Genomic DNA, 25,941 nt, shown 5'->3' with positions numbered 1-25,941 from the left:
AAAGGGTGTCATCCTACCACCGCAAGTTCATGATCATCAGGAGGGGTTAGTATATACCACTTCAACAAAATATACACACCATCAAACAGTTTTCAAGCCCTAGCTACACAAAATATATGTTGTCATCATTGTCTCCATCACCATCCAGGATCATGCACGCGGTAACCAGTAGCAAGCTCTAGTAGTAGTGCTTGCACAACCAACTCCTGAGCCAGAGCACCATGTGCGCGTCTGCCATGGCAGCAAGCCCAACACTGTGGACCTTGTTGTCCAGGAGGTGGCTCAGTGGCTCAGAGCTGCCATGAGAGCTTCATGCTGAAGTCACCTTGCTCCATGATGGCGCTGTACATGTCAGGGTGGGCGTCGAGGGTCTCGCTCTCCCTAATGGTGGTTGCCACCTCCTTCACGACCTTAATCATGCTGTTGAAGACACTTATCTCCTCCTCCACCAGTCCGCCCTCTTCCTCTTCCTATCGAGCACAGGGACAAGCTCAAATGGCGGCAATCAAGGACTGCCTCTACGCTCGGGGTGCCTAGGATGCTCGGCGGTTGCTAGGCTGAAGGAGAACTGAGAGCCTCACCAGAGCCCATGGCATGCTTGCCGGTTACCATGCCGAAGGAGAAGATGTGCTGGATCTGGTTGTAGTTCTCAATGAATGTGTTGAGGAACTCAACGTCCTTGGGATGGCCCTAAGATAGAAGCACAAGTGTTGTTAGTTGCTAGAAGGCAACAGTTGACAGTGTGCAAAACAAGGGGACAGTGAGCTAACCACGAGCTCAGAGCTCAGAGCTGCGTTCCCCTCATCTGCCTCGCAGGAGCCAGCTCTAAAAAAACTGCCGATCTGAGCGTATGTCGCGGGCCTGGCTAGGAGTGCTATAAAGTCCACGCTATGCAGGACGAACAGTGTATACAGACGTATTAAACAACCCGATTCCTTCCCCGCGGGGCCTGGTTGGGCCTTATGCGGGCAACCAAACACACCCATAAGTTGTGGTTCGGCAATTTTCAGCTTGGAGGTTTGGTTGACATCTTTTCTCTGTTAAGATATTTTTATTTCTCAGCTCGAAAACAAAACCTTGTCTTCGGCAAGAAGAATGGCCTCGGGCACATTTGATGCAAGGATTGAGAGGAAAAATGACATAACTCGGGATAGACCAATGTATCAATGTAGTATGATTTTTACAGAGCACTGGTCCAATGAAATGGCCATCACCGGCACAGAACAACGACATGAATCACAAGATCAGAGTAGCCTCTCTCTCTCTCTCCTCGCACAAAAGGCAGACGACCGTGAAGCAATAGGCCCCTTCTAACTCCAATACCCGAAGCTTAAAACAGCAACAAAATAATACTCCACTATTCTTATTGTAATTACATGGAACGAGCATATGCATATGGCTATCTACCAGCTAATAGCACTGTAGACGAACCGCCATCATCCTCGCGAGCTGATCCATCACTTCCGGAGGAAAACCCATGGCCCTCTCGCAGCCCCCATCCTGCAGACACCAGAGTCACAAAACCTTGATGAGCCCCAATTGAAGATTATAGAACACATATTTTGCAAGGGTTTCACATAGAACAGTTCAATTTCAGCAGGATTTGAAAACATTCCTCCTGTCAGCGGCGCTACAAAAGGGGTCGGGGCTACCGAAGAAATGGAGGTACTGATGAAGTGATGAGGAGGGGGGTGGGGGTAGGGTGGAGGAGCATAGTATCGTTCATACCTCCAGGTGCTAGCTACGGTCCTGAGGCTCATGTAGATGGTCAATGCGACCCATATGCCGATGAATCCCTTGTGCGCCGAGAGGTACACCAGGCACGGTATCGATATGGACGCCACCCCAACCTGAAGGTTTCCATGGGATCCAATTTCAGTCTCGGGACAAGTTTCAGAGCTAAAATATTGATGCTGCTGTGAAAGGGTCTACGGTACCATGGAGTATGCAGAGTAGGTGTAGTCTTGTGCTCCGAAGTTGATGCCGTCGAACACGAACGCGAGGGCGTTTATCGTCTGCGTGCCGGCGACAAACTGAACAACCCCCAAACAGAGCTATTTTCAGTGTCTGAATCTCGTATGGCATTCTCATGTTTTGTACAGCCAAGGTTTCTTACCGGGATGCCTTTGTGGATGACGTTGATCACGTCTGCGTCCCTCGTGAAAACGCCAGCGCCGAACTTCATGAAGAGACCAAGCACCACCGTCAGGCCCATCCCCAGAACGATGCTCAGCTGCAAAGAGAAAGAGGTCACCATTAACTCTTCTCAATGAATTGAAACTCTGGGAAAAATATATGGAGAAGTGGCAAGAATCAACGGTCACAAACCTGCAGAACACGAGAGGTCGCGGCAATCACCTTCTTGTGATCGTTCTTGGCGAACGCGCTTGCGAGCACTGCCTGCAAGAACTCATCCGCAACACACCCCAGTTCAGCACACTCTCTAGTCTCAACTGAAGCTGTTCCTCATGGACCAATAAATATATGGGAATATGATTTGGCGGTCTGACCTGTCCAGCAACGGCCAATCCATCGGCGAGAAGTGACGTCGCGAGCCAGAGCTGGCAGCAGATCTGGAAGGCCGCCATGATGGTAGGTCCGTCGCGGGCAGCCAGCGACGACGCCAGAGTGACACAGAACGTCACCGCTACCACCCTTGCGAGCAGCAGGAATCCTGAAGAAAACAGAGCATTTTCAGAGCCATTTCCAGGGGACCAGTGAGAGATGTTATCCAGTTTCAGGATTCCAACAGTATCTCACCACAACCAAGAAACCGCCCAAATTTCAGGGATTTAAGGCTCGGTGGGATAACATCAACTTGCTGGACGAGCCGACATATCAAGATCATAGTTATCAGGTACCTGAAGGCAAAAGATGGAATGGAGCGTTGTTAGGACAGACTGATCACTGAAACACATAGGCTGCAGATGCTAATTGTAGCGGTAAAACCTACTGGGAAATGACATGAGCAACTGCTGCACCAGTGACACCCATGTGGCAGACAAACATCAAAATTGGATCTAGGATGATATTTGTTGCATCCCCAACCACTGCAAAAGAAATTGTAAGGAAATGTCAGTGATGCTTCTCTTCAATTATCCTCTTCCTAAAAACAGAAACCTATATAGGACATCACCAGATATTCTTACCAGTAGCATACAACGGTGTCTTTGTATCTTTGAAGCCCCGGAAAACGCCCTGCATTGCCAAAGACAGGAGAACAGCAGGAGCGCCCAGTGATCTGATCGTTAGGTATCGAACCGCGGGTTCTAGCATCGGTGAGTCCTGGAATAGTGTGATGTAGATGAAAATATGAATTAGCATCATGGATAGCAAGAAACTAGAGAAGTAAAATAATCTTGGACATATACAAAAGGTAATAACACCTACATGTTTCACACCCATGATGCCCAGTACGAATTTCGCCGAAAAGATCAGGAACACGGCCTGAACTAGCCCGAGAAATGAGCCAACGATTAGAGCAGATGTCACGGAAGGTATGTACCTTTTCTTGCACCCTTGATTTGAGAGATCAGTACACTCTGTGGGTATGCAGGAATTAGCACACACTGGCGTATCAGGACCTGTAAAACAGAGTTCCACATAGAGATTCATGCAGAATGCTTCAGTCCTGGGGTGAAATCAAATTACTATTTGGAAATTTGAAACCAGGTATATTGCAAGAGCTCGGTACCAGATGCGGGCAAATTGCAGGCATCTGAATGCACATGAGAGGCTTTCTCAAGGTCTTGGCTGCTATTTTCTTCTAGGTATTTGCTAATGATGGCATCTTCTTCAGCGACGAATGATGTTGTTACGCTAACAAGCGGGTAGATACAGACTTTGGAGACTTGGTTAAATATGGCAATAGAAACACCAACAGCTGCTATCTCCACCGAACCTGATCATGGACCAATTGTGCAAATATTTAATGAAAACACCAATGTAATAACCAAATCAAAGGAAAGAATGAAAGATATCATATGAAGACATGTACTAGAGACATGCCCGTTTCACCAGGAGAAAGAAGGACGGGGAGATACACTAGATGAGCAATTTATCAGCCATGGCCTATTGGCAAAAACAGAAAAATAAGGTGGGCGCTATTGTCAGCAAAGGTGAAAAATTCTCCCGCGCGCATTTTGTGGAAGGTTTTTTGGCGCCAAATGAGCCGGTTACATGTCCAAATCAAGCGACCGATACTGTAGAGCGAAGTCAGTTACTTTGCCAAACTGACAAACCGGAAACTGAAGTGGGGACTATCCACTGACAGAAACAGCGAAGGTGGCACATATCTGGAAATCCCCTTGTACGACTGCCTAAAATTAGGACCGCCGGTGAAAATTAATTGGGAAGCTTTATCTATCCCGCGGAAATTCCGCAAGACGGGGAGGTGCAGGTGAATATGGTGCTGCAACAGCGACTGGCATAGATGTTTCTTCTTCATCATTGCATAAACAGATAGTAGATATGTTGGTTGGATGGTCGTGAGATTACCTAGACGGCCGATGAATGCTGTGTCCACCAAGGAAGCCAGGGGATCGGCGGCCAGGGCAAGCGACGCCGGCACCGCAATGCGCAGCACCTCCGACCCGAGCTCGTCGAGCTTGAAGACGCTCCTGCGACAAGGTACAGTTCACCACATCAGACGTGACGAACACGAGAGCACTCGTAAGACGTACAGTATGTGAAAGGAAATCAACGAACCTGATGTTCATGACAAAGAGGTAGAGCCCCGTCGTCCTGGGGCAGCCGGACAATGCCGCCGGCAGATCCTCCGCGGCCTTCTCCTCCGGGCCGTGTCCGTTCGCCGCCGTTGCAGCGTCTGCGTCTGCGGGGACGTCGACGACGGCCACCCACTTCTTGTCCCCGGTCATCATGCTCGCGGCCGCGCCCTCCTCCATACACAGCGGATGCTTGCCTGAGAGAGAGGTCGATCAACCGATCGTTCGTGCTCGGACAGAGGAGTGTGCGTGAGAGGAGGGATGAGAGCACCAGGAGACGCGGCAGCTCACCCCTACTTATACCGGAACCGATCAGAAGCTGTCTGTCACATGGAATGGCGAATGGGGGGAGGGCGTGTCAGTCAGTCTGTCAGATGTGGCTCCAGAAATAAAATAAATCGGCTTTTCTCCCTCGAAAACAAAAGAGATAAATCAGCTGACACGGAAAAAGGAACCAGCTCGTGCCGTGCAAGCAGCTATGTGCGGAAGCAAAAGGCAAAAACAGAAAGGAATCGAAGTTTTTTTTCTTCTCTTTTTTCTTTTTTGTTAAGCGTGGGAAAGCGACCACCCCCAGCCGCTGTGACGACTGGGGGCGCAACGCGACATGGCCGGGCGTTACGGCCGGAGCGCGAACGGCAAGCTGCACGTGCCACGGGCCGACGAGCATGGCATCATGGAGCGGAAGGCCGCCGGGGAACGCTCCGATCGTCGACGACGTCGAGCACCCAGCGAGCCGGGGGACCGACGCGCCGGGCGCAAGCCGGAACGTGTGACGGGATGCGTGCGCGGCGGGCTGGCCGGCCGGGGTTCCGGCGCATTGGTTGGTGCCGTTACGTTGCGTGATCGACCGCGCAAGCCAGTGACATGGCGTTCGATCCAGCGGCCGGGTGCCGTCGGCGATCCGTCAGTGCCGTCCCGGCAACTGCCATACGTACCACCGTTGGGATGGCCCTCGGCGATACGTACGGTCCGGCCTCGCCGGCCGGCGTAGGCGGCATGGGCGATCGATCATCGTCTCGACCAGCTTTTCTGACCCGGCCGGAAAGAGTGAGGAGGTCGGGCCATTTTCTGTTATCGTTCCCCCCCACCACCTCCCCCTCTCATCTCTCGTACGGCAAATGCAAGGCTTTGCTGGGAAGCAAGGTGCAACTTGCGAGGAATACTGCATCATTTGAAACGCAAGAACATTTTTGTCACGAGAGTAGTCATGCAAATCATTCATGATTTTCCTTCACCCGTCGAACCACGATTGTTGCATGCAATGGGATCAATTGTTGCATGTTAATGGTTAATTTCCTATGTGCCGCGTCGTCCGGTGAGATCCAAGTATGACAGGATAGAGATTCGGATCAACAACGGGGCGCGGCAAGGCGGCATGGCAAAAAGGTAAGGATTTTGGGGGTCTCGCTCAATGCCCTGACCATTTGAAGGATGCCAAAAGATCAGGATAAAACTTCAGTGCGACGATTCTCGTAGAGGGGCCTCAAGTATTTGGATAGGCATCGGTTTTGAGTATCTGAGGGAGCAACTAGCTCGAGACCTTGGCGACGATAGAACTACCGACTCTCTATTTCACACTTGAAAGAGTACCTTAAAGCATAAAAAGAAAATGTTGTGATATTATTACTATAGATATGCAACATAGTATTTTTCTACTATCACAAATTAATTCTGTACATCCATTTTAATGTCACAAATTGTGTGCGTGCAATGAAAGATCATCTTACTAAATCATACTACTCAAACTACAATTGTGTAGCATTTCTTATGTAGTTTGGGACATTCTAATATGAAGGTTACTATAGTTTTGGTTACAAGATAGTGCATATGCTTATGGGTTACCCACTAGTAATTTAGAAGTAGCAGTTTTCTTGACATATAACATGTATGGTTGTTCTGCTTTGAAGAATTAGGGTAGTTGTTTTCCAGTTGTGTGCTCCTTAGCCACCCCATCCTAGTCTCCTTTTTGCCCTTTTTATACTAGAATCTTCCTCTCCTTCTAGGTGGGAAGATGAAATGAGGAAGTCATCTTGGTTTCCCCACTACTCATGGCTATTTATCTCTTCACTCTTTCCAATGAGAACGATGATAGGAGATTTTCTATCCCTCCCATCTGATATGGATATAACGCTTAGACTATTTGTCATCATGTCTTTATAGGTAGTTTCCTCCATGTAGCATTGGGCAAAGGAGGGGTGAATATGCATTTAATGGAGTGAACTATACTCCATAGAATTTGTAGAATTAAAATTACATTTGATGGCTGGCCGTTGCGGTCTTCGCTTGGGCGCTATGGACGGTCGAAAATAAACTTGTAATTCAACGAGTTCCTCTTAGACGTGCGACCGACGCGGTGTTTAAAATGTGTGGTTATATGCATCTTTGACGGCCGCTTAGCCGCCTCCAGGATCAGGACGCCATCAACTCCATCATCGCAGATCTTCGGACGATGGCCTTCCGCTTGGTGCCGCCGCCTCCACCGCCACCTTCAGAGCTAGATCAGATGCTTCTATTGCGGTCCCTCCGCCTTATTTTGTTTTTAGGGCTTGTTGAGCCGTGTCCTTAGCAGAACCCCCCGTACTTGGTGTCGTGCTATCTTAGTGTGTGTCTGTGTGTGTGTCTGGATTTGGTCTTATGCTTGTACTCTTGGTCTAGTGGTTTGCTCTATATAAAATAAGGCGAAAGCCTTTTTCAGTAAATGACATTTGATATACCAAAAAGGTATGCACGCTTTTGATTATTCCTCATCAAATGGTAAAGGAGTAAATATAATGCAGTGTCCCCTCAACTACAGTACATATTTTATGCAATCTAGTGTGACTTTTATTATGCCATAAGCCTGTGCTTCCGTTGCTCAAATTTTCAGAATGGATTTTATGCATGTAGTTACCGCTGCATTTAATTTTTCAAAAATAACCCGCTAAAATAATATGTTTATGTAGTAAGTCATGCTATACCGTCTGGACTGGCACCCATTAATCAAAAAGTTTGACTCACCTCGCCTGTACAAAAATGACAGTTTTTTGGTTAGATAACTCACACACTATTCTTTCCCTTCCTTTTTGTGTTGAGCAGTTAGCTAACTCACATTTATGGGGTTTTTCCACAGTTTTTAGAAATTCGGGAAAACACTGAACAAAGAAAATATGTATCGTGTAGTGGCAACTAAGTATCAAATTTACTTTCCACCTTTCTACTCCATATTCATATTCGATATGCTGCAACCATTTAACGAACCTGTGTCAGCTAAGCCATAAAACATCATACATAGCTCATCGCCAACTTCTATGAGAAGCGAACTGATCTTAAGTCACAAAAACATCAAACATAAATATGTATTGGGCACCACTATCTCTTCTAGTGATGTCATTATGTTGCTGATGCGCCACTAGCAGTTTGGACTAACCACTTACATAAATAATTCCAATCATACATGAGTTGGTGGGTTGCTCTTTCTACATGTGGTTGGCTAGCAAGGTAATCTTGCTACTTTTGACCATATTTGTGTGTCGGAGTGGAGTCGTCTAATTCTATGTTGAAAAAACTCAAAAGGCAAATGACTTAGTGGTAAAAGCTAGTTTAGTGTACGACATGTACGGTAGTATTGTCTTCACATATCGTTTGTCGTATCACGCTAGAAATTTTTAGTGGCATTGAAAACATAGACCGGGGGGTGGGGGGGCATGGGTTCCCCCCGCCAAGGGAGGTGTAAAAGGTCTAAGCGTTACGTCAAAGGATGCAACAAAACAACCAATTTAAATAGACAAAAGATTGTACCACTTCTGTCAAATTAACAAGCGGTCTTTAAAGAACGACATACCCGATGCTAGAAGCTCTCACTGACCTTCGGAAGGATTATACGAGGCAAAACTTACCCCTATAGATAAGCAATACCGTGCACCACTTTAGTCAAATCAACAAAGTTGCCACACAAAAAATAACAGACCTGATGCTAGAAGCTCCCACACCAAAAGGGTCCGCGGAAGGATTATACGAGGCAAAACGTCCGCGGAAGGATTATACGAGGCAAAACTTACCCCTACATAGTGCAATTTAGAAAGATCATATCGAACCCAGGTCCTTTTGACAAAAGTGAGGAGTACTTCACTACTGCGCCAGCTTGTTGTTCATCTAAGTGTCATAGATTCCACGATATAAGATATATTCTGCATCCCCATTCCTATTCTTAGCACTCACCTTTTGCTTTGTACTACCACATATAAGCATAGATGTACAAAACATGGTAGCGAAACTTTGTTTCATGGATAACAATGTCCTATCAAAGTTGTGGTGTTTCTATTCCTTATGCCCAGACACATCTGAGAGTTGCGATTGACGATTCAAACTCCAGAGTACCAATTTACCAAATTAAACTCGAATACTTGTCATCTCAGTCTCGTTATAAGTTTCCTCAAGAATATCTTGCCCAAGACAGTGCTGCAAGATAAAGCTATAGATAGGCAGATGTGACCACTGATGTGAAGCTCCATGACAATTCTGGGGGAGAATGCATATCATAGGATGTGATACTAATGCTCGACAAAACGTGTCACACCTGGCGATTTCAAAATAAAGTCAGGGCTTACCATCCATATAGACCCCCCGGCCCCCCTCATGCTATGCTCCGCCTTGACTAAAATTGATGCCAAGTTCTTGTTATGTATTCTATATTTATTTTTTCATAATATTCATTCTTTAAAGCTTTTGGTCGAACAAAGTATCGCCCCGGACTATCGTAGTTGATCGTAGTTGTATTGTGTATTTGTGTTGCATTATGTATGTTTTTACTAAACCATGTCGGTTGTGACTGTAGAAAATCGCACAACTAAAAAGGTGCGAGTTGCCCCAGCTATTACAGATTCACAATGAACAAAACAATTTCCGCACAAACCAAGCAACACAACGAAAAAACAACTCACAAAACTAACTGTATTCTGTCCACGGCATATATCATCTTCTGCATCCTACATTTGAGTATTATCACTAGTGGACAAACATATAAGAAATGTTTGATCAGATGGTTTTATCCCGAATGTTGGCCACTCTAAAAGCAAAAAACAACCAAAAGAGGTCACATTATATCTATCCCAATCGAACTGTTTATAAGTGTATCCAACAAAAGCAGGGTGGAATGCGAGCTGCGTCATCGGCAAGTTAAGCAGCTTTAGGAGACTAATACCATGCTGATAGGTCGTGCCTGCCAGCTTTGGAGTGCTTGGTTGAAATGAAGGAACAAAAAGGCGTCTACCATATCTGAATCTACTGACGTGTGGTTACCCTGACCGCTCTTTCTTTCTTCTGTAACAGCAACCAGCCCAGCTTTGGACTGGTGCCGGCCAACTTTAGGAAACCACTACCCGACGCGTGAAAAAGAAGATTTAAAGGTGCACATAAACCCGCGAATAACATAGCTATCAATCGATTAAGCTTCTCTGGCACAGCATCTATATCCCCGTCAATGCTGCTTTGCATGGTTTTTAATTCTGATTTATGCGTGTATATATCGATATATGCGTTGTTTGGTCAACTACGTACGTAGCAGGCTCATGCAGAGTGCGTACGTACCTAGAAGGATACAACCATGTACCACGTACTCCTGCGCAATAATTCACCGCATATCCTTGCAAAAGAAGGAAGGGTAGAGTGTTGGACCAATATCCTAGTTTCTTGTACTCCAATGATCGATCACAATCCGCGCGTACAACCTTAGACAGAGACACCACGACGGGGCCAGCTTGTGGTTAGGAAAACACTTGCATTTGCTCGGATAGTTGGTTACGTTTAACGATTACCTACCCTAGCTAAAACGTCGGTACACTGAGAACTACGCATCACGGCCTGCCGTGCAACACGTCACCGTCGATGGCTATGCTCGGCCGAGCCATGCCTCGAAGACATTGGCTATGTTCTTACGATCGATCGAGCTCCCGTACCTCCGAAGAGCACCATATCGACATGCGATAGAAGATAGATGATCTAGCTACCTGTAAGAATGATCAAGCAGAAGCCATAGCAAAGCATGCACACGCAGGGCGTACCTCTGGCCTGAAGTGGCGAAGTGGCCGGCGACTGGGTGCAGAGCTGTTGCGTCTTGGCTGCACTTGCTCTTGGGTGCTGAGCGCAGAGAGCTACTGGCTGCTGCTCCACACTGGGTCGTGTGGCCCCTATAAATAGGCGCCGCGAGAGGACGGCGGGAGGCACGAATCACGCGTGGCGCGGCTCGCGTACTTGCGGTCGCGGGACGGCTCGAGGGTCCGGTGGATTCCCGCTGCCTTTTTGGCTAGCTCTGGAGTCCAGGTCGGAGTCGCAATAGCCGGGAGAAAACCCTTGTTTAGCCGCGGGCCGCGTGGCCAGCACAGGCCCGCGCGTGCCGCCGCCGTACGCCGGCCCGCGCACCGGCGCCCCCGTCCGCCGTGTCAGCGCGCCATTGGCGGCTCGCCGGCCAGGAAAGGCCCGGTTGCAGCGGGAGCGCGGTGGTGCGGTGTGCGTTCACCACACCAGTATACAAGTCGAGGATATAGGTCACTCACTCTCTCTGAATATAAGAGGCCAGCAATGGAAAGCCTGGCCCGCTTCTTTTCGGGAGGGTGACCCACCTGTTAGGCCTGCGGCCTGCGTCGCTTTCGTTTCACCCCTAGTTTACGCATCCCATCGACCTCCGCCTTTTCCTGGGAGGAAGAAGAAGAAGACGTCTGTGTGTGGAAAGGAGCTGCACCGAGGAAGAGGAAGGAGAGGGACGATGGAACCCGTGGGAAAGTTAGGTTATAATGGGGTCGGTCAGAGCACCGGTGAGCGTGGTGCACGCGCCGCGGATTTGTTTTGGATTCTTTATATGTGTTTCGACTAGGGACGGGCTGAGCTAGCCAGTTGATCAAGGATGGTTAAGGTTTTCTGACCATATGCAAGTGTTGTCACTTGATAACTGTATCACATCATTAGGAGAATGATGTGATAGACAAGACCCAAATTATAAGCGTAGCATGTGATCGTGTCATTTTCTTGCTATTGTTTTCTGCGTGTCAAGTATTCATTCCTATGACCATAAGATCATGTAACTCACTGACACCGGAGGAATACCTTGTGTGTATCAAACGTCACAACGTTACTGGGTGACTATAAAGGTGCTCTACAGGTATCTCCGAAGGTGTCCGTTGAGTTAGCATGGCTCAAGACTGTGATCTATCACTCCGTGTGACGGAGAGGTATCTCGGGGCCCACTCGGTAATACAACATCACATATAAGCCTTGCAAGCAATGTGACTCAAGTGTAAGTCACGGGATATTGTATTACGGAACGAGTAAAGAGTCTTGCCGGTAACGAGATTGAAATAGGTATAGAGATACTGACGATCAAATCTCGGGCAAGTAACATACCGAAGGACAAAGAGAATGTTATACGGGATTATATGAATCCTTGGCACAGAGGTTCAACTGATAAGATCTTCGTAGAATATGTAGGATCCAATATGGACATCCAGGTCCCGCTATTGGATATTGATCGAGGAGTGTCTCGGGTCATGTCTGCATAGTTCTCGAACCCGCAGGGTTTGCACACTTAAGGTTTGGTGACGTTTTAGTATAGTTGAGTTATATGTGTTGGTGACCGAAGGTTGTTCGGAGTCCCAGATGAGATCACGGACGTCACGAGGGTTTCCGGAATGGTATGGAAATGAAGATTGATATATAGGATGGTTTCATTTGGTCACCGGAAGGATTTCGGGCATTACCGGGAGTGACGAATAGCCCTTGGGTGGCACAGCAACCCTTAGTGGGTTGGTGAGGCCAGCCCAAGTGGGCTATGGCGCCACAAGGAGAAAAACCAAAAGAAAGGAAAAAAGAGAGAGAGAGGTGGGAAGGAAGAGGACGACTCCTCCTTCCCAAACCGAATTGGAGTAGGAGTCCTCTCCTCCCTTCGGCCGGCGCCGGCTAGCCCCTCCCCTCCTCCTATATATACTGGTGGTTTTAGGGTTTTTGAGACATAACTTTGCCACGTGCAACTCAAACCTATACCTCGTAGTTCTACCTCTAGATCAGATTTCTACGGAGCTCGGGCGGAGCCCTGCAGGAATAGATCATCACCATCACCGGCGTGCCGTCACGCTGCCGGAGAACTCATCTACTTCCCCGTCTCTCTTGCTGGATCAAGAAGGCGGAGATCGTTATCGAGCTGTACGTGTGCTAAACACGGAGGTGCCGTCCGTTCGGCGCTAGATCGGAACGGATCGTGGGACGGATCGCGAGATAGTTCGTGGGAAGGATCGTGAAGAGGTACCACTACATCAACCGCGTTTCTTAACGCTTCCCGCTTAGCGATCTACAAGGGTATGTGGATCCTATCTCCCTCTCGTAGATGAACATCACCATGATAGGTCTTCGTATGCGTAGGAAATTTTTTTGTTTCCCATGCAACGTTCTCCAATAGGCTCTAGGAGGCAAATCCTCATCCATCATTCAGCGGCTGGGTCTCGGACTGGTTCAGCTGCGAGCAGCGATGGAGGAGGCCGTCGGTGGACCGTGGAGGTTGTGGACGCGGCTCCTCCCATTGGCGCGGGCGTGCGATGGAGGATGCGGTCGGGAGTGCCAGATCTGGCCCGCTCGGCGCCGATGGTGGGCTCTGGTGGCTCCAGTGGGGGCTCCTCGATGGGCCAGTCGTGTGGGGGAGAATCCCAGGCAGGGTCATTACGTGGCCTCGCATGGGGAGGCAGCGATGGCTGCGAGCAGGTGGGCGGGCCAGATCTAGCAGCATCCTGACAGCGTTGGGTGGATGGGTCGCCTTTGGAGCGGCCTGAGGTGACCGTACACAATGTGGTTGAGTGGAGCGGCGTGTGGCGGTGTGTGGTCTGCTGGTGGTGGTGCGGCGTTGGCTGTAGATCCTCCGCACGAAAGTCTTGCTCAATGCAGGTGATGGCAACATCCGTGGATGCTGTTTCCTTCTTGAATGCATCACCAAGGAGATTTGTCACCCTTTTGCCATTTGGGATCCATTCTCCGGGTGAAAACCTAAATCCGCCTAGTCGGATTGCCAATGGGGCCGCCTTGGCAACCTTGCTTTGTTGGAAGCATTGTTTTGGAGTGGTTCTTCGTCGATGCACTCGATTGGTGATGGTGGTGGAGTCTACGTTGCCGCGTCCGCTCGTGGCTTGACGTTGCACGGTGGTGGTGGCAGGAGAAGCTCGATGGCATGCGGGGAACGCCGGACAAGTGGTGTTTGTCCTCCTTTCAGGGTCGGAGCGGCACATCTCCGCATCTCTTTAGAATGTCTTCTCTCTCCAATGTCGGTGAGGTTGATGAACACGCTTGTGGCGAACATGCTCGATGAAGGCACTCTCTGTTTTGTTCCAGCGAGGTCGAAGTCGTCAGGTCGTGTGTGCAATGGGTGATATACGATGACTCTGTAATGGGGCTATGGTGTGCTCTAGTCTACCATGTTTAGTTTTCCCGGCATCTTCGTATGTCTTTCGGTGTGGTTAGCGTAGTAGAGCTAGGTGGGGTTGTGTGTTGTACAAGTTTCCACCCAGTTTTCCTTCAATAAACCGAACAGTTCTCACCGTCGGCGTACTTCTTCTGAATGGAATCTTAGAAGCTTTCGTGCTAACTTTCAAAAAAAAGTCCGGTTGTTTGGTTACATGCAGGACAATTGTATGGTAACCTCCTCCTCTTTGTGTGGTGAGGTTACCAGAGACACACATACATAGATAACAACAAACTGAGCATGCAGATCAAGAATATGCACACATAACATAGTCTTAACCACTCATTAAAACAAATTTAACATAGTAGGATAAGTTCTAAAACAAACCGTACCGCATAATATAGTCCTAAACCAAACTAGGCAACATGCAACGAGAGCTTTCTAGACACTTACGACGAAGTCCTCGTCGTTCTTTTTGCACTTGGTGACCACCTCCATGCGTCATCGTTGAAGACGATCACCTTGAGGGTGTCAATTGTCAACAAATTGAAGGTCACCATGTACCTGATCATGATCTAGTGAACGACGGCGAAAGGGCCTCATCCCTGATCAAGAGCGATCCTGCCGTCGATCACCCGGATCGTGACCCTCCATGCGTAGCTGACATCCATCTTCATCCTGAGCTCCATATTGACGCCAGGGAAGTGCTTGGTGAAGTCTAGAGGCAAATGCAGGCTCTCCATCTTCAGACCAAGGATCACCTTGCAAAAGTGGGTTGGCCCCAACTCCTCGCGGTAGTGCTCGTAGTTCCTCTGCTTGCTGCTGGGGGGTCCTGCACCACCATGTCATCCTCCAGTGGTGGCAAGGCCTCCTTGCCCTTGTCTAGTGGTGGCATATCCTCCTTGTCGATCTGCATTATGAACAACATGAAGTTTATAGATCAACATTCATTCCTATGGGCCTAATGCTCCTATATATTTACCCACCCTACTCACCCACCACCACACTCAAACCCTGTCCGTCTCCCCTCTTTCACATCTATGTTTCACCACCTGTCCATCGCCATGTACCCCAACCCAACCCTTTCCCCTGGGCATTGTATTTAGGGCCTTCTTCCTCGGGTGCTCGCTCGATGACCGCACAAATTTTAAGAACACCATGGAGGAGTGCTCAAAGTTCGATAGCATCAAAGACATGCACAAGAAGGCATACACCAGAGGGCGAGGATGCGGCGCAGAGGGTGGTCAGGGCGTTGACGACACACGATCGTGCAAGACCCATAGTTCTAGATGAGGACGACGAGGACGAGATTGCGGCTCTTTCGATGGAATCGATGGAGGAAGATAAGAAGATGGCTAGAGCCCCCGGCTCAAAGCGCCTCCAAGGTATCTGTGAGTAGGATTAGGTGCTTCTAAACTACTTTTACCCCCAATCCTCCCCATCGATGTAATAAAAAAGGGACCGTAAGAACCCTGGAATCCATCCGACCGAACCGATGGATTTAAGGGTTCATCGGCCGTGTTCAATCCCCCACTCCTATGTGTTCAATGTTGGGGAACGTTGCATCGGAAACAAAAAATTTCCTACGCACACATAAGATCTATCCATGGTGATGACCATCTACGAGAGGGGAGATTGGACCCACATACCCTTGTAGACCGCTAAGCGGCAAGTGTTAAGAAACGCGGTTGATGTAGTCGAACGTCTTTGCGATCCAAATTGCAAGCCGTCCTGCGATCCAATCACGATCTAGCGCCGAACGGACGGCACCTCCGCGTTCAGCACACGTACAACTCGATGATGATCTCAGCCTTCTTGGTCTAGCAAGAGAGACGAAGAGGTAGCTGAATTCTCCGGCATCACGACGGCGTGACGGTGATGATGGTGGAGCTACTCCGGCAGGGCTTCGCTGTGCCGTATCGAAAAAACTACGGGGTGTCATGAAGTGGTGGAGGGAGAGAGGGTTGCGCCGTGGCTTGAGCTGCAAAAAGCCTCTCTACCCTCCACTATATATAGGAGGGGAGGGAGGGGTGGCGCCCTAGGTACTTTCTCTAGGGTTCGGTCGGCGGAAGGAGGAGGGAGGAGTGCTCCTCCAAGTCGGTTTGGAGGAGGATAACTCCTCTCCTATTCGGTTTGGCTCCACCTATCTTTCCTTCTCCACTTCGACCGAATAGGCCCTCTTTGTCTGGCCACCCAAACCACCACGTGCTGGTGCGCCACCCTTGGGCCTGTTTGGTCCCCTCCCGGGTGGGTGGCCCTGCCGGTGGAACTCCGGAACCCATTCGTCACTCCTGGTACTTTATCGGTAATGCGTGAAATCCTTCCAGAAGCCAAATGGATACTTCCTATATATCAATCTCCGTCTCTGGACCATTCCGGAACCCCTTGTGACATCTGGGATCTCATCCGGGACTCCGAACAACATTCGGTTACCAACATCAATAATTCAACTATACCGGAATGTCACTGGACCTTAAGTGTGCAGATCCCGCGGGTTCGAGAACTATGTAGACATGACCGAGACACTCTCCGATCAATATCCAATAGCGGGACATGGATGTCCATATTGGATCCTACATATTATTCGAAGATCTTAATCGCTTGAACCTCTATGTCAAGGATTCAGTTAGTCCTGTATAACATTCCCTTTGTCCTTCGGTATGTTACTTGCCCGAGATTCGATCGTCGTTATCTCTATACCTATTTGAATCTCGTTACCGGCAAATCTCTTTACTCGTTCCGTAATACAAAATCCTGTGGCTAACTCTTTAGTCACAATGCTTGCAAGGCTTGTTGTGATGTTGTATTACCAAGTGGGCCTCGAGATACCTCTCTCTCAAACGGAGTGACAAATCCCAGTCTTGATCCATGGTAACTCAACCGACACCTTCGGAGATGCCTGTAGAGCACCTTTATAGTCACCCAGTTATGTTGCGACGTTTGATACACACAAGGTATTCTTCCGGTGTCAGTGAGTTACATGATCTCATGGTCATAGGAACATATACTTGACATGCAAAAAATAGTAGCAATAAATCGACACTATCACATGCTACGTTCATAGTTTGGGTCTTGTCCATCACATCATTTTCCTAATGATGTGATCCCGTTATCAAGTGACAACACTTGTCTATGGCTAGGAAACCTTAACCATCTTTGATCAACGAGCTAGTCAACTAGAGGCTTACTAGGGACAGTGTGTTGTCTATGTATCCACACATGTATCTAAGTTTCCATTCAATACAATTCTAGCATGGATAATAAACGATTATCATGAACAAGGAAATATAATAATCACTATTTTATTATTGCCTCTAAGGCATATTTCCAACAGTCTCCCACTTGCACAATAGTCAATAATCCAGCTCACATCACGATGTGATTTACAATGTAACGAATCTAACACACATATAGTTCTAGTGTTGATCATGTTTTTCTCATGGAAGAGGCTTAGTCAACGGGTTTGCAACATTCAGATCCATGTGCACTTTGCAAATATTTATGTCCTCCTCCATGATGTAATCATGGATGGAATTGAAGCGTCGCTTTATGTGTCTAGTCCCCTTGTGAAACCTTGGTTCCTTGGCTAGAGCAATGGCACCAGTGTTGTCACGGAACATAGTCATTGGATCCAGTGCACTTGGCACAACTCCAAGATATGTCAGGAACTGCTTCATCCACACACCTTCTTTAGTTGCCTCCGAGGCAGCTATGTACTCCGATTCACATGTAGAATCAGCTACCACGCTCTGCTTGGAACTGCACCAGCTTACCGCATCCCCATTAAAAATAAAGACATATCCGGTTTGTGACTTAGAGTCATCCGCAATAGTGTCAAAGCTTGCATCGACGTAACCCTTTACGACGAGCTCTTTGTCACCTCCATAAATGAGAAACATTTCCTTAGTCCTTTTCAGGTACTTCAGAATATTCTTGACCGCTGTCCAGTGCTCCATTCCTGGATTACTTTGAAACCTTACCGCCATACTTATGGCAAGGGTGACATCAAGTCTTGTGCACAACATTGCATACATGATAGACCCCATGGTTGAAGCATAGGGGATGACACTCATCTTTTCTCTATCTTCTGCAGTTACTGGGCATTGAGTCTTACTCAACTTTATACCTTGTAACACAGGCAAGAACCCTTTCTTGGACTGTTCCATTTTGAACTTATTCAAAACTTTATCGAGGTAAGTGCTTTGTGAAAGTCCTATCAAGCGTCTTGATCTATCTCTATAGATATTGATGACCAATATGTAAGCAGCTTCTCCCAGGTCCTTCATTGAAAAACTTTTATTCAAGTAATCCTTTACGCTTCCCAAAAGTTCTATATCGTTTCCAATTAGCAATATGTCATCCACATATAATATTAGCAACAGTATAGAGCTCCCACTCACTTTCTTGTAAATACAAGCTTCTCCATAAACTTGTATAAACCCAAACGCCATCAAAGCGCCGATTCCAACTCCGAGATGTTGCACCAGTCCATAAATGGATCGCTAGAGTTTGCATACTTTGTCAGCATTATCTGGATCGGAAAAACCTTTCGGCTACATCATATACAACTCTTCCTTAAGGAAACCGTGAAGGAACGCTGTTTTGACATCCATCTGCCAAATTTCATAATCAAAAAATCAGCTATTGCTAACATGATTCTGACGGACTTAAGCATCAGTACGGGTGAGAAAGTCTCATCGTACTCCACTCCTTGAACGTGTGAAAAACCCTTTGCCACAAGTCGACCTTTATATACAGTGACATTACCGTTCGCGTCCGTCTTCTTCTTAAAGATCCATTTATTCTGAATAGCCTTTCACCCTTCAGGTAATACTTCCAAAGTCCATACTTTGTTTTTTTCATATGGATCCTATCTCGGATTTCATGGCCTCTAACCATTTCTTGGAATCCGGGCCCACAATTGCTTCTCCATAGCTCATAGGTTCATCGTTGTCTAACGACATGATTGATAAGACAAGATTGCCGTACCACTGAGGAGCAGTACGTGCCCTTGTCGACCTACGAGGTCCGAAAACAACTTGATCTGAAGTTTCATGATCATAATTGTTAGCTTCCTCTTCAACTATCGTAGGTTCCACACAAACATCTTTTTGTGTTGCGCTACCTTCCGGTTGAAATAGAGGTTCTATAACCTCATCAAGTTCTATCTTCCTCCGACTCAATTCTTTCGAGAGAAACCCTTTCTCAAGAAATGCTCCATTTTTAGCGACAAACACTTTGCCTTTGGATCTGAGATATAAGGTGTACCCAACTGTCTCTTTTGGGTATCCTCTGAATACACACTTTTCTGCTTTGGGTTCCAGCTTTTTAGGCTGAAGCTTTTTGACATAAGTATTACATCCCCAAACTTTAAGAAACAACAACTTTGGCTTCTTGCCATACCACAGTTCATATGGTGTTGTCTCAACGGATTTTTATGGTGGCCTATTTAAAGTGAACGTAGCTATCTCCAATGCATAGCCCCAAAACAATAACGACAAATCGGTAAGAGACATCATAGAATGCACCATATCTAATAAAGTACGATCACGACGTCCGGCACACCATTACGTTGTGGTGTTCTAGGCGGTGTGAACTCTGAAACAATTCCACTTTGTATTAAGTGAGTACCAAACTCATAACTTAGATACTCTCCTGCTCGATCAGATCGTAGGAATTTGATCTTCTTGTTATGATGATTTTCAACTTCACTCTGAAATTGCTTGAACTTTTCAAACATTTCAGACTCATGCTTCATTAAGTAAATATAACCATATCATCTCAAATCATCCCTGAAGGTGAGAAAATAATGATAACCACCGCACACCTCTATGCTCATCGGTCCGCACACATCAATATGTATGATCTCCAACAAGTCACTTGCATGCTCCATTGTTCTGAAGAACGGAGTCTTAGTCATCTTGCCCATGAGGCATGGTTCACATGTGTCAAGTGATTCGAAATCAAGTGACTCCAAAAGTCCATCAGCATGGAGTTTCTTCATGCATTTTATACCAATATGACCTAAGCGGTAGTGCCATAAGAAAGTGGCGCTATCATTATCAACTCTACATCTTTTCGTATCAATGTTATGGATATGAGTGTCATCACGATTGAGATTCAACATGAACAAACCCCTCACATTGGGTGCATGCCCATAGAAGATATTACTCATATAAATAGAATAACCATTATTCTCTGACTTAAATGAGTATCCATCTCGCAATAAACAAGATCTAGATATAATGTTCATGCTTAACGCAGGCACTAAATAACAATTATTTAGGTTCATCACTAATCCCGACGGTAATTGAAGTGAGAGCGTGCCGACGACGATCACATCAACCTTGGAACCATTTCCTACGCGCATCGTCACTTTGTCCTTCACCAACCTTTATCTATTCTGTAGTTCTTTCTTTGAGTTGCAAATGTGAGAAACCGAACCAGTATCAAATACCCAGGCACTACAACGAGAGTTGGTGAGGTACACATCAATAACATGTATATCAAATATACCTTGTTTGGTGTTGGCCGCCTTCTTATCGGCCAGATACTTGGGGCAGTTCCGCTTCTAGTGACCAGCTCCCTTGCAATGATAACACTCAGTTTCCGGCTTGGGCCCAGCCTTGGGTTTCTTCGTTGGAGGGGCAACAACTTTTCCACTCTTCTTGGAGTTACCCTTCTTGCCCTAGCCGTTTTTCTTGAAACTGGTGGTCTTATTGACCATCAACACTTGATGTTATTTCTGGATTTCTGACTCAGCGACTTTCAACATCGCAAATAGCTCGGCGAGTGATTTATTCATCCCTTGCATGTTGTAGTTCAACACAAAGCCCTTATCTCTAGGTGGAAGTGATTGAAGAACTCTGCCAGTTATAGCCTCTTACGGGAGAGCAATTCCTAGCTCATCCAGACGGTTAGAGTACCCACATTCTAAGCACATGTTCACTGACAAACCCGTTCTCCTCCATTTTGCAAGCATAAAACTTATCGGAGGTTTCATAGCTCTCGATTTGGGAATTCTTCACAAAGATAAACTTCAACTCCTGGAACATCTCATGTGCTCTATACCGTTCAAAACGTCTTTGAAGTCCCGGTTCTAAGCCATATAAAACTGCATATTGAACCAATGAGTAGTCATCCTGACGCGACCGCCGGGCGTTCATAACGTCCGGGGTCGCCGGTTGGGGTGGTGCTTCACCTAGCGGCGCATCAAGGACATATTTCTTTTGGGCAGCCATGTGGATAAGCCTCATATTACGGGCCCAGTCAACAATGTTGCTTCCATCATCTTTCAGCTTATCTTTCTCTAGGAATGCATTAAAATTCAGGGGTGCTACTGCGCGAGCCATTGATCTACAACACAAATTTTGCAAAGATTACTTAGACTATGTTCAAGATAATTGAGTTTAGTTAATCATATTACTAATAAACTCGTAGTCAAATTGACATCCCTCTAGTCATTTGAGTGACACATGATCCAAATTCACTAACTCAAGTCCGATCATCAAGTGAGTTGAGTTAGCTTCAATGGTGAACATCTCTATGTTGATCATATCTACTATGTGACTCATGTTCGACCTTTCGGTCTCTTGTGTTCCGAGGCCATGTCTCTACATGCTAGGCTCGTCTAGTTTAACCTGAGTGTTTTGCGTGTGCAACTGTTTTGCACCCATTGTATGTGAACGTAGAATCTATCACACCCGATCATCACATGGTGTCTCGAAACGACGAACTGTCGCAACGGTGCACACTCGGGGACAACACAGTTTTATCTTGAAATTTTAGTGAGGGATCACCTTATAATGCTACCGTCGTCCTAAGAAAAATAAGGTGTATAAAAGGATTAACATTACATGCAAATCATAGGTGACATGATATGGCCATGAACTTGTGCTTTTGATCTCCATCTTGAAAGCACGGACATGATCTCCATCATCACCGGTGCCACACCATGATCTCCATCATTGTGCTACCATCGAGGTTGTCGCGCTAACTATGCTATTGCTACTAAAGCTACTGAAGTAGCGATAAAGCAAAGCATCACCAAGCGCAAAATAATTAAAGATAACCCTATGGCCCCTGCCGGTTGCTGTAGCATCGACATGCAAGTCGATATTTAACTATTACAACATGGTCATCTCATACATCAAATATATCATATCATGTCTTTGGCCATATCATATCACATCATACCATGCAAAAACAAGTTAGACGTCCTCTAATTTGTTGTTGCCTGTTTTACATGGCTGATATGTGTATCTAGCATGATCGCATCTTACTTACGCAAAACCACAACAGTGATACACAAGTTGTTATTTAACCTTCTCCAAGGACCGCCTCAGTCAAATTCGATTCGACTAAAGTTGGAGAAACACACACTCGCCAGCCATACTTCTAGCATGATCGCATCTTACTTACGCAAAAGACTAAGAAGGGCAGCAATTTGAATATCAACACCTGGAAACTACTTTGTGTTCTTCTCGAGATATCATCTACGCATATACCTAGCTCATGATGCCACTGTTGGGGAACATTGCATGGGAAATAAATTTTTTTCCTATGCACACATAAGATCTATCCATGGTCATGACCATCTATGAGAGGGGAGACCGGATCCACATACCCTTGTAGATCGCTAAGCAAACACGGTTGATATAGTCGAACGTCTTCGCGATCCAAATCGCAAGCCGTCCTGCAATCCAATCACGATCTAGCGCCGAACGGACGACACTCCGCGTTCAGCACACGTACAACTCGATGACGATCTCCGCCTTCTTGATCCAGTAAGACAGACGAAGAGGTAGCTGAATTCTCCGATAGCACGACATCATGACAATGATGATGGTGGAGCTACTCCGGCACGGCTTCGTCGTGCCGTACCAAAATAACTACGGGGTGTCACTGTGACGCCCTCGGTTTAATCGTACGCTAATCATACACGCAAATGCGTACGATCAACCCCAAGGACTCACGGGAAGATATCACAACACAACTCTAGACACAAATAAAATAACATCAGCTTCATATTACAAGCCAGGGGCCTCGAGGGCTAGAATACGAAAGCTCGATAAACACACGAGTCAGCGGAAGTAACAAATATCTGAGTACAGACATAAAACATGGGGTGCCTTTGAGAAGGCTAGCACAAAAGATACAATGATCGAACGAGGCGAGGCCTCCTGCTTGGGAACCTCCTAACTACTCCTGATCATCAGCGGCCTCCACGTAGTAGTAGGCACCGTCGGGGTAGCAGTCGTCGCCGGCGGGGACCTCCATCTCCTGGGCTCCATCATCTGGTCGCAGCAAACGGATCAAGGGGACAAGGGGGGAGCAAAGGAGCGGTGAGTACTCATCCAAAGTACTCGCAAGACTTACATCAGAACTATGCTAAATATGCATCAGTATCAAAGAAGGGGTTTTATCGGTGGACTGACTCCAGCAATGCAAGAATAGAGAGAAGGCCTAGTCCTATCGAAGACTAGCATCTTCAGGGTCTTGCAGCAATAGACGAGAGTAGAACAGGGGGTAAAACACTAATAGACATATTGTTCAGCAATATTAAAGTGAGGTCACGCCTAAAGATCCTCCCTCGACTCCCTGCGAGGAAGCAATCCCGAGGCAAACTAATTCCAGTTAAGTAACAATTGTAGTTGTATAAGATCAGGGCACAACTCCAAGTCGTCCTGTAACCGTGGACACGGCTATCCGAATAGTTAATTTTCATCCCTGCAGGGGTGCACCACATGTCCCGTCACGCTCGATAACACTCTGGCCAGACATACTTTTTTGGGTCCTGCCCGGCCTCGGAATATCGACACGTCGCAGCCCCACCTAAGACTGATCAGAGAGGCCAGCGCGCCGGTCTAACTCCTAAGCACAAAGGGTTCGTGGGCCCAGTTCCCCTTCGCGCTCCTGCACGTGGCGTGGGCGGCCGACGTCAGTCCTAGCATCCCTTAATCACAAGAGCGATGCATCTCGGGACCACCCGGGCGCGCGCCGCTACATTGCTGGCATCTGAAAAGCTTCGACTGATACCGCAACGTCGAGTACCCATAATTCTTCCCGTGTAGCCGGTTAGTGCGAAAAGGTCTCCGACCAACCCAGATCAAATACCCAAATCCATTAACATTTTAATTAGGCCATCAAAACAGTCTCACGGGAATCCACCCGTCTTACAACTAATCACCAAAGATACCAGTAACATGGTCGAGTAACTGTGTGGTTGTAACATCGGGGGGAATCCGAGGTATCATCCTCGTTGGATTCTGAACGATGTACCCGTCAAGGTGGGCTTAGAGGAATCACCCTCGGGGGTCCCGCACTTGAGGGGTTGTACGACAGAGGCGTCATCGGGAATGGTGAAAGAGGAATTACCCTCAATAACCACGACCGACTAGCTATACTACACAGATATCATCAGGAGTACTTAGCGAGGTGTCACCCTCGGTACCCGATAGTATCTGTGTAGCTCGTACAACGAAGGGGGTGTATGTGCTGCGTCGGGTCTGGCTCGTCGATCAGGGATCGAGATTTGAAAACAAGCAGGGCAACTGAACTACGGGGTCAGAGGGGATGACTGCTCCACCTATACTAGGCATATCAAAAACAAGCTATGGATCAGATATAGGAGCTAACTACAACAGTAGCAAAATACTAATGCAAGCAGTAGGAAGAAAGACATAGGCGATATAGGAATGATCGAGGGGGTTTTTGCTTGCCTTACTGCTCTGCGGCAAAGGACTGATCGGCAGGGTCGTAGATGTACCCGGCAACAGCGTCAGTCTCGGGGTCTACCGGTAAGAAGAGGGGGAAGAAACAATAAATAATAGCAACGGTGCAACACAAAGCATAACATGGCAAGATGCAGACTAGACATGAGCTAACGCAGCAACATCCGTCATAGACGGGTCGGAAGAATATCTGACGATATTTTCCGGGTCTCGGGCTACTACCGGTCATACTGGAAACGATGGAAATGTTCCATGTTTGCTATGCTATCCGGGTTCGTCTCGTTCTGCTGATCAACTTTCATGTTGAAAATATTTTGATCTGACTTACATATTATTTAATATTAATTTTTAAAGTTTTATTCAATAATTAGGAATTAAAAACAGATTTAAATAATTTAATAAAAAGCTATTATGACATCAGCATGATGTCATGCTGACATCAATAGTGGACTGGTCAACTGACCAGCGGGTCCCGAACGTCATAGGCACAAGTTTTAATTAAGATTAAATATTAATTAATCAGACTAATTTAGTGGGGGACCCACGTGTCATATTCTAATTAATTTATTAACTAATATATCTATTTATTTATTTAATAAAAACATTATTTTTATTTTTATATTTTAATTTCACTTTTCTTTAAAAGGGGTGTGGGGCCTCCCTGTCATACACAACGGGGTGCGTTGGCCCCAACAGTAAGTGGCTTTAGGCCAAATACTCGATTTTATTCACATATACATAATCATGCAAATATCGTATTCCTCCAAATATCTATATACGCAAATACATACATCGCATCTCATACATACATACATACATACATACACATCTAATACATCATTTATTTTATTTATTTTTTAACTCTCACAACTCTCACCTCTCGTTAACAGAGAGAACTTCACACACAGAGAGAGAGAGAGAGCTACATCTCCACAAACTCCTACATGAACCTAACGGCACCGGATCGGAGTGCCGTTCATCGGAACGGAACCGGGACGGCGAGGGGAACGAGATCGTGGGAGGAGCCCGAGGAGGGGCTCACCGACGTTGACGAGAGGGCCCGGTGAAGCCG

General features: G+C 46.9%; 1 protein-coding gene across 5 annotated transcripts; it reads right to left on the bottom strand.

Moving 5' to 3' along the window:
• Nucleotides 1-1,136: 1,136 nt before the first annotated feature.
• LOC123449299 (protein DETOXIFICATION 42-like) lies at nucleotides 1,137-25,941 on the bottom strand. Of its 5 annotated transcripts, none has more exons than XM_045126460.1 (15): nucleotides 10,763-11,092; nucleotides 4,996-5,047; nucleotides 4,708-4,921; nucleotides 4,498-4,619; nucleotides 3,695-3,901; nucleotides 3,391-3,584; nucleotides 3,150-3,285; nucleotides 2,954-3,050; nucleotides 2,761-2,861; nucleotides 2,511-2,674; nucleotides 2,329-2,400; nucleotides 2,117-2,233; nucleotides 1,938-2,033; nucleotides 1,729-1,850; nucleotides 1,137-1,500 (listed from the first exon to the last, which is right to left on the bottom strand). In XM_045126460.1, the coding sequence occupies exons 3-15, from the start codon at nucleotides 4,902-4,904 to the stop codon at nucleotides 1,458-1,460; spliced, it is 1,668 nt and encodes a 555-aa protein (XP_044982395.1). In that variant the 5' UTR covers nucleotides 4,905-4,921; nucleotides 4,996-5,047; nucleotides 10,763-11,092; the 3' UTR covers nucleotides 1,137-1,457. The 5 variants fall into 5 exon arrangements, with proteins under 5 accessions (XP_044982395.1, XP_044982394.1, XP_044982392.1 ...); XM_045126459.1 differs by having other exon boundaries at nucleotides 5,016-5,047; XM_045126457.1 differs by lacking the exon at nucleotides 10,763-11,092 and adding an exon at nucleotides 25,912-25,941 and having other exon boundaries at nucleotides 4,708-5,047.

Source organism: Hordeum vulgare, chromosome 4H (genome assembly GCF_904849725.1).
Source record: "Hordeum vulgare subsp. vulgare chromosome 4H, MorexV3_pseudomolecules_assembly, whole genome shotgun sequence".
NCBI lineage: Eukaryota > Viridiplantae > Streptophyta > Magnoliopsida > Poales > Poaceae > Hordeum > Hordeum vulgare.
This window is presented reverse-complemented; position numbering and strand designations above follow the sequence as displayed.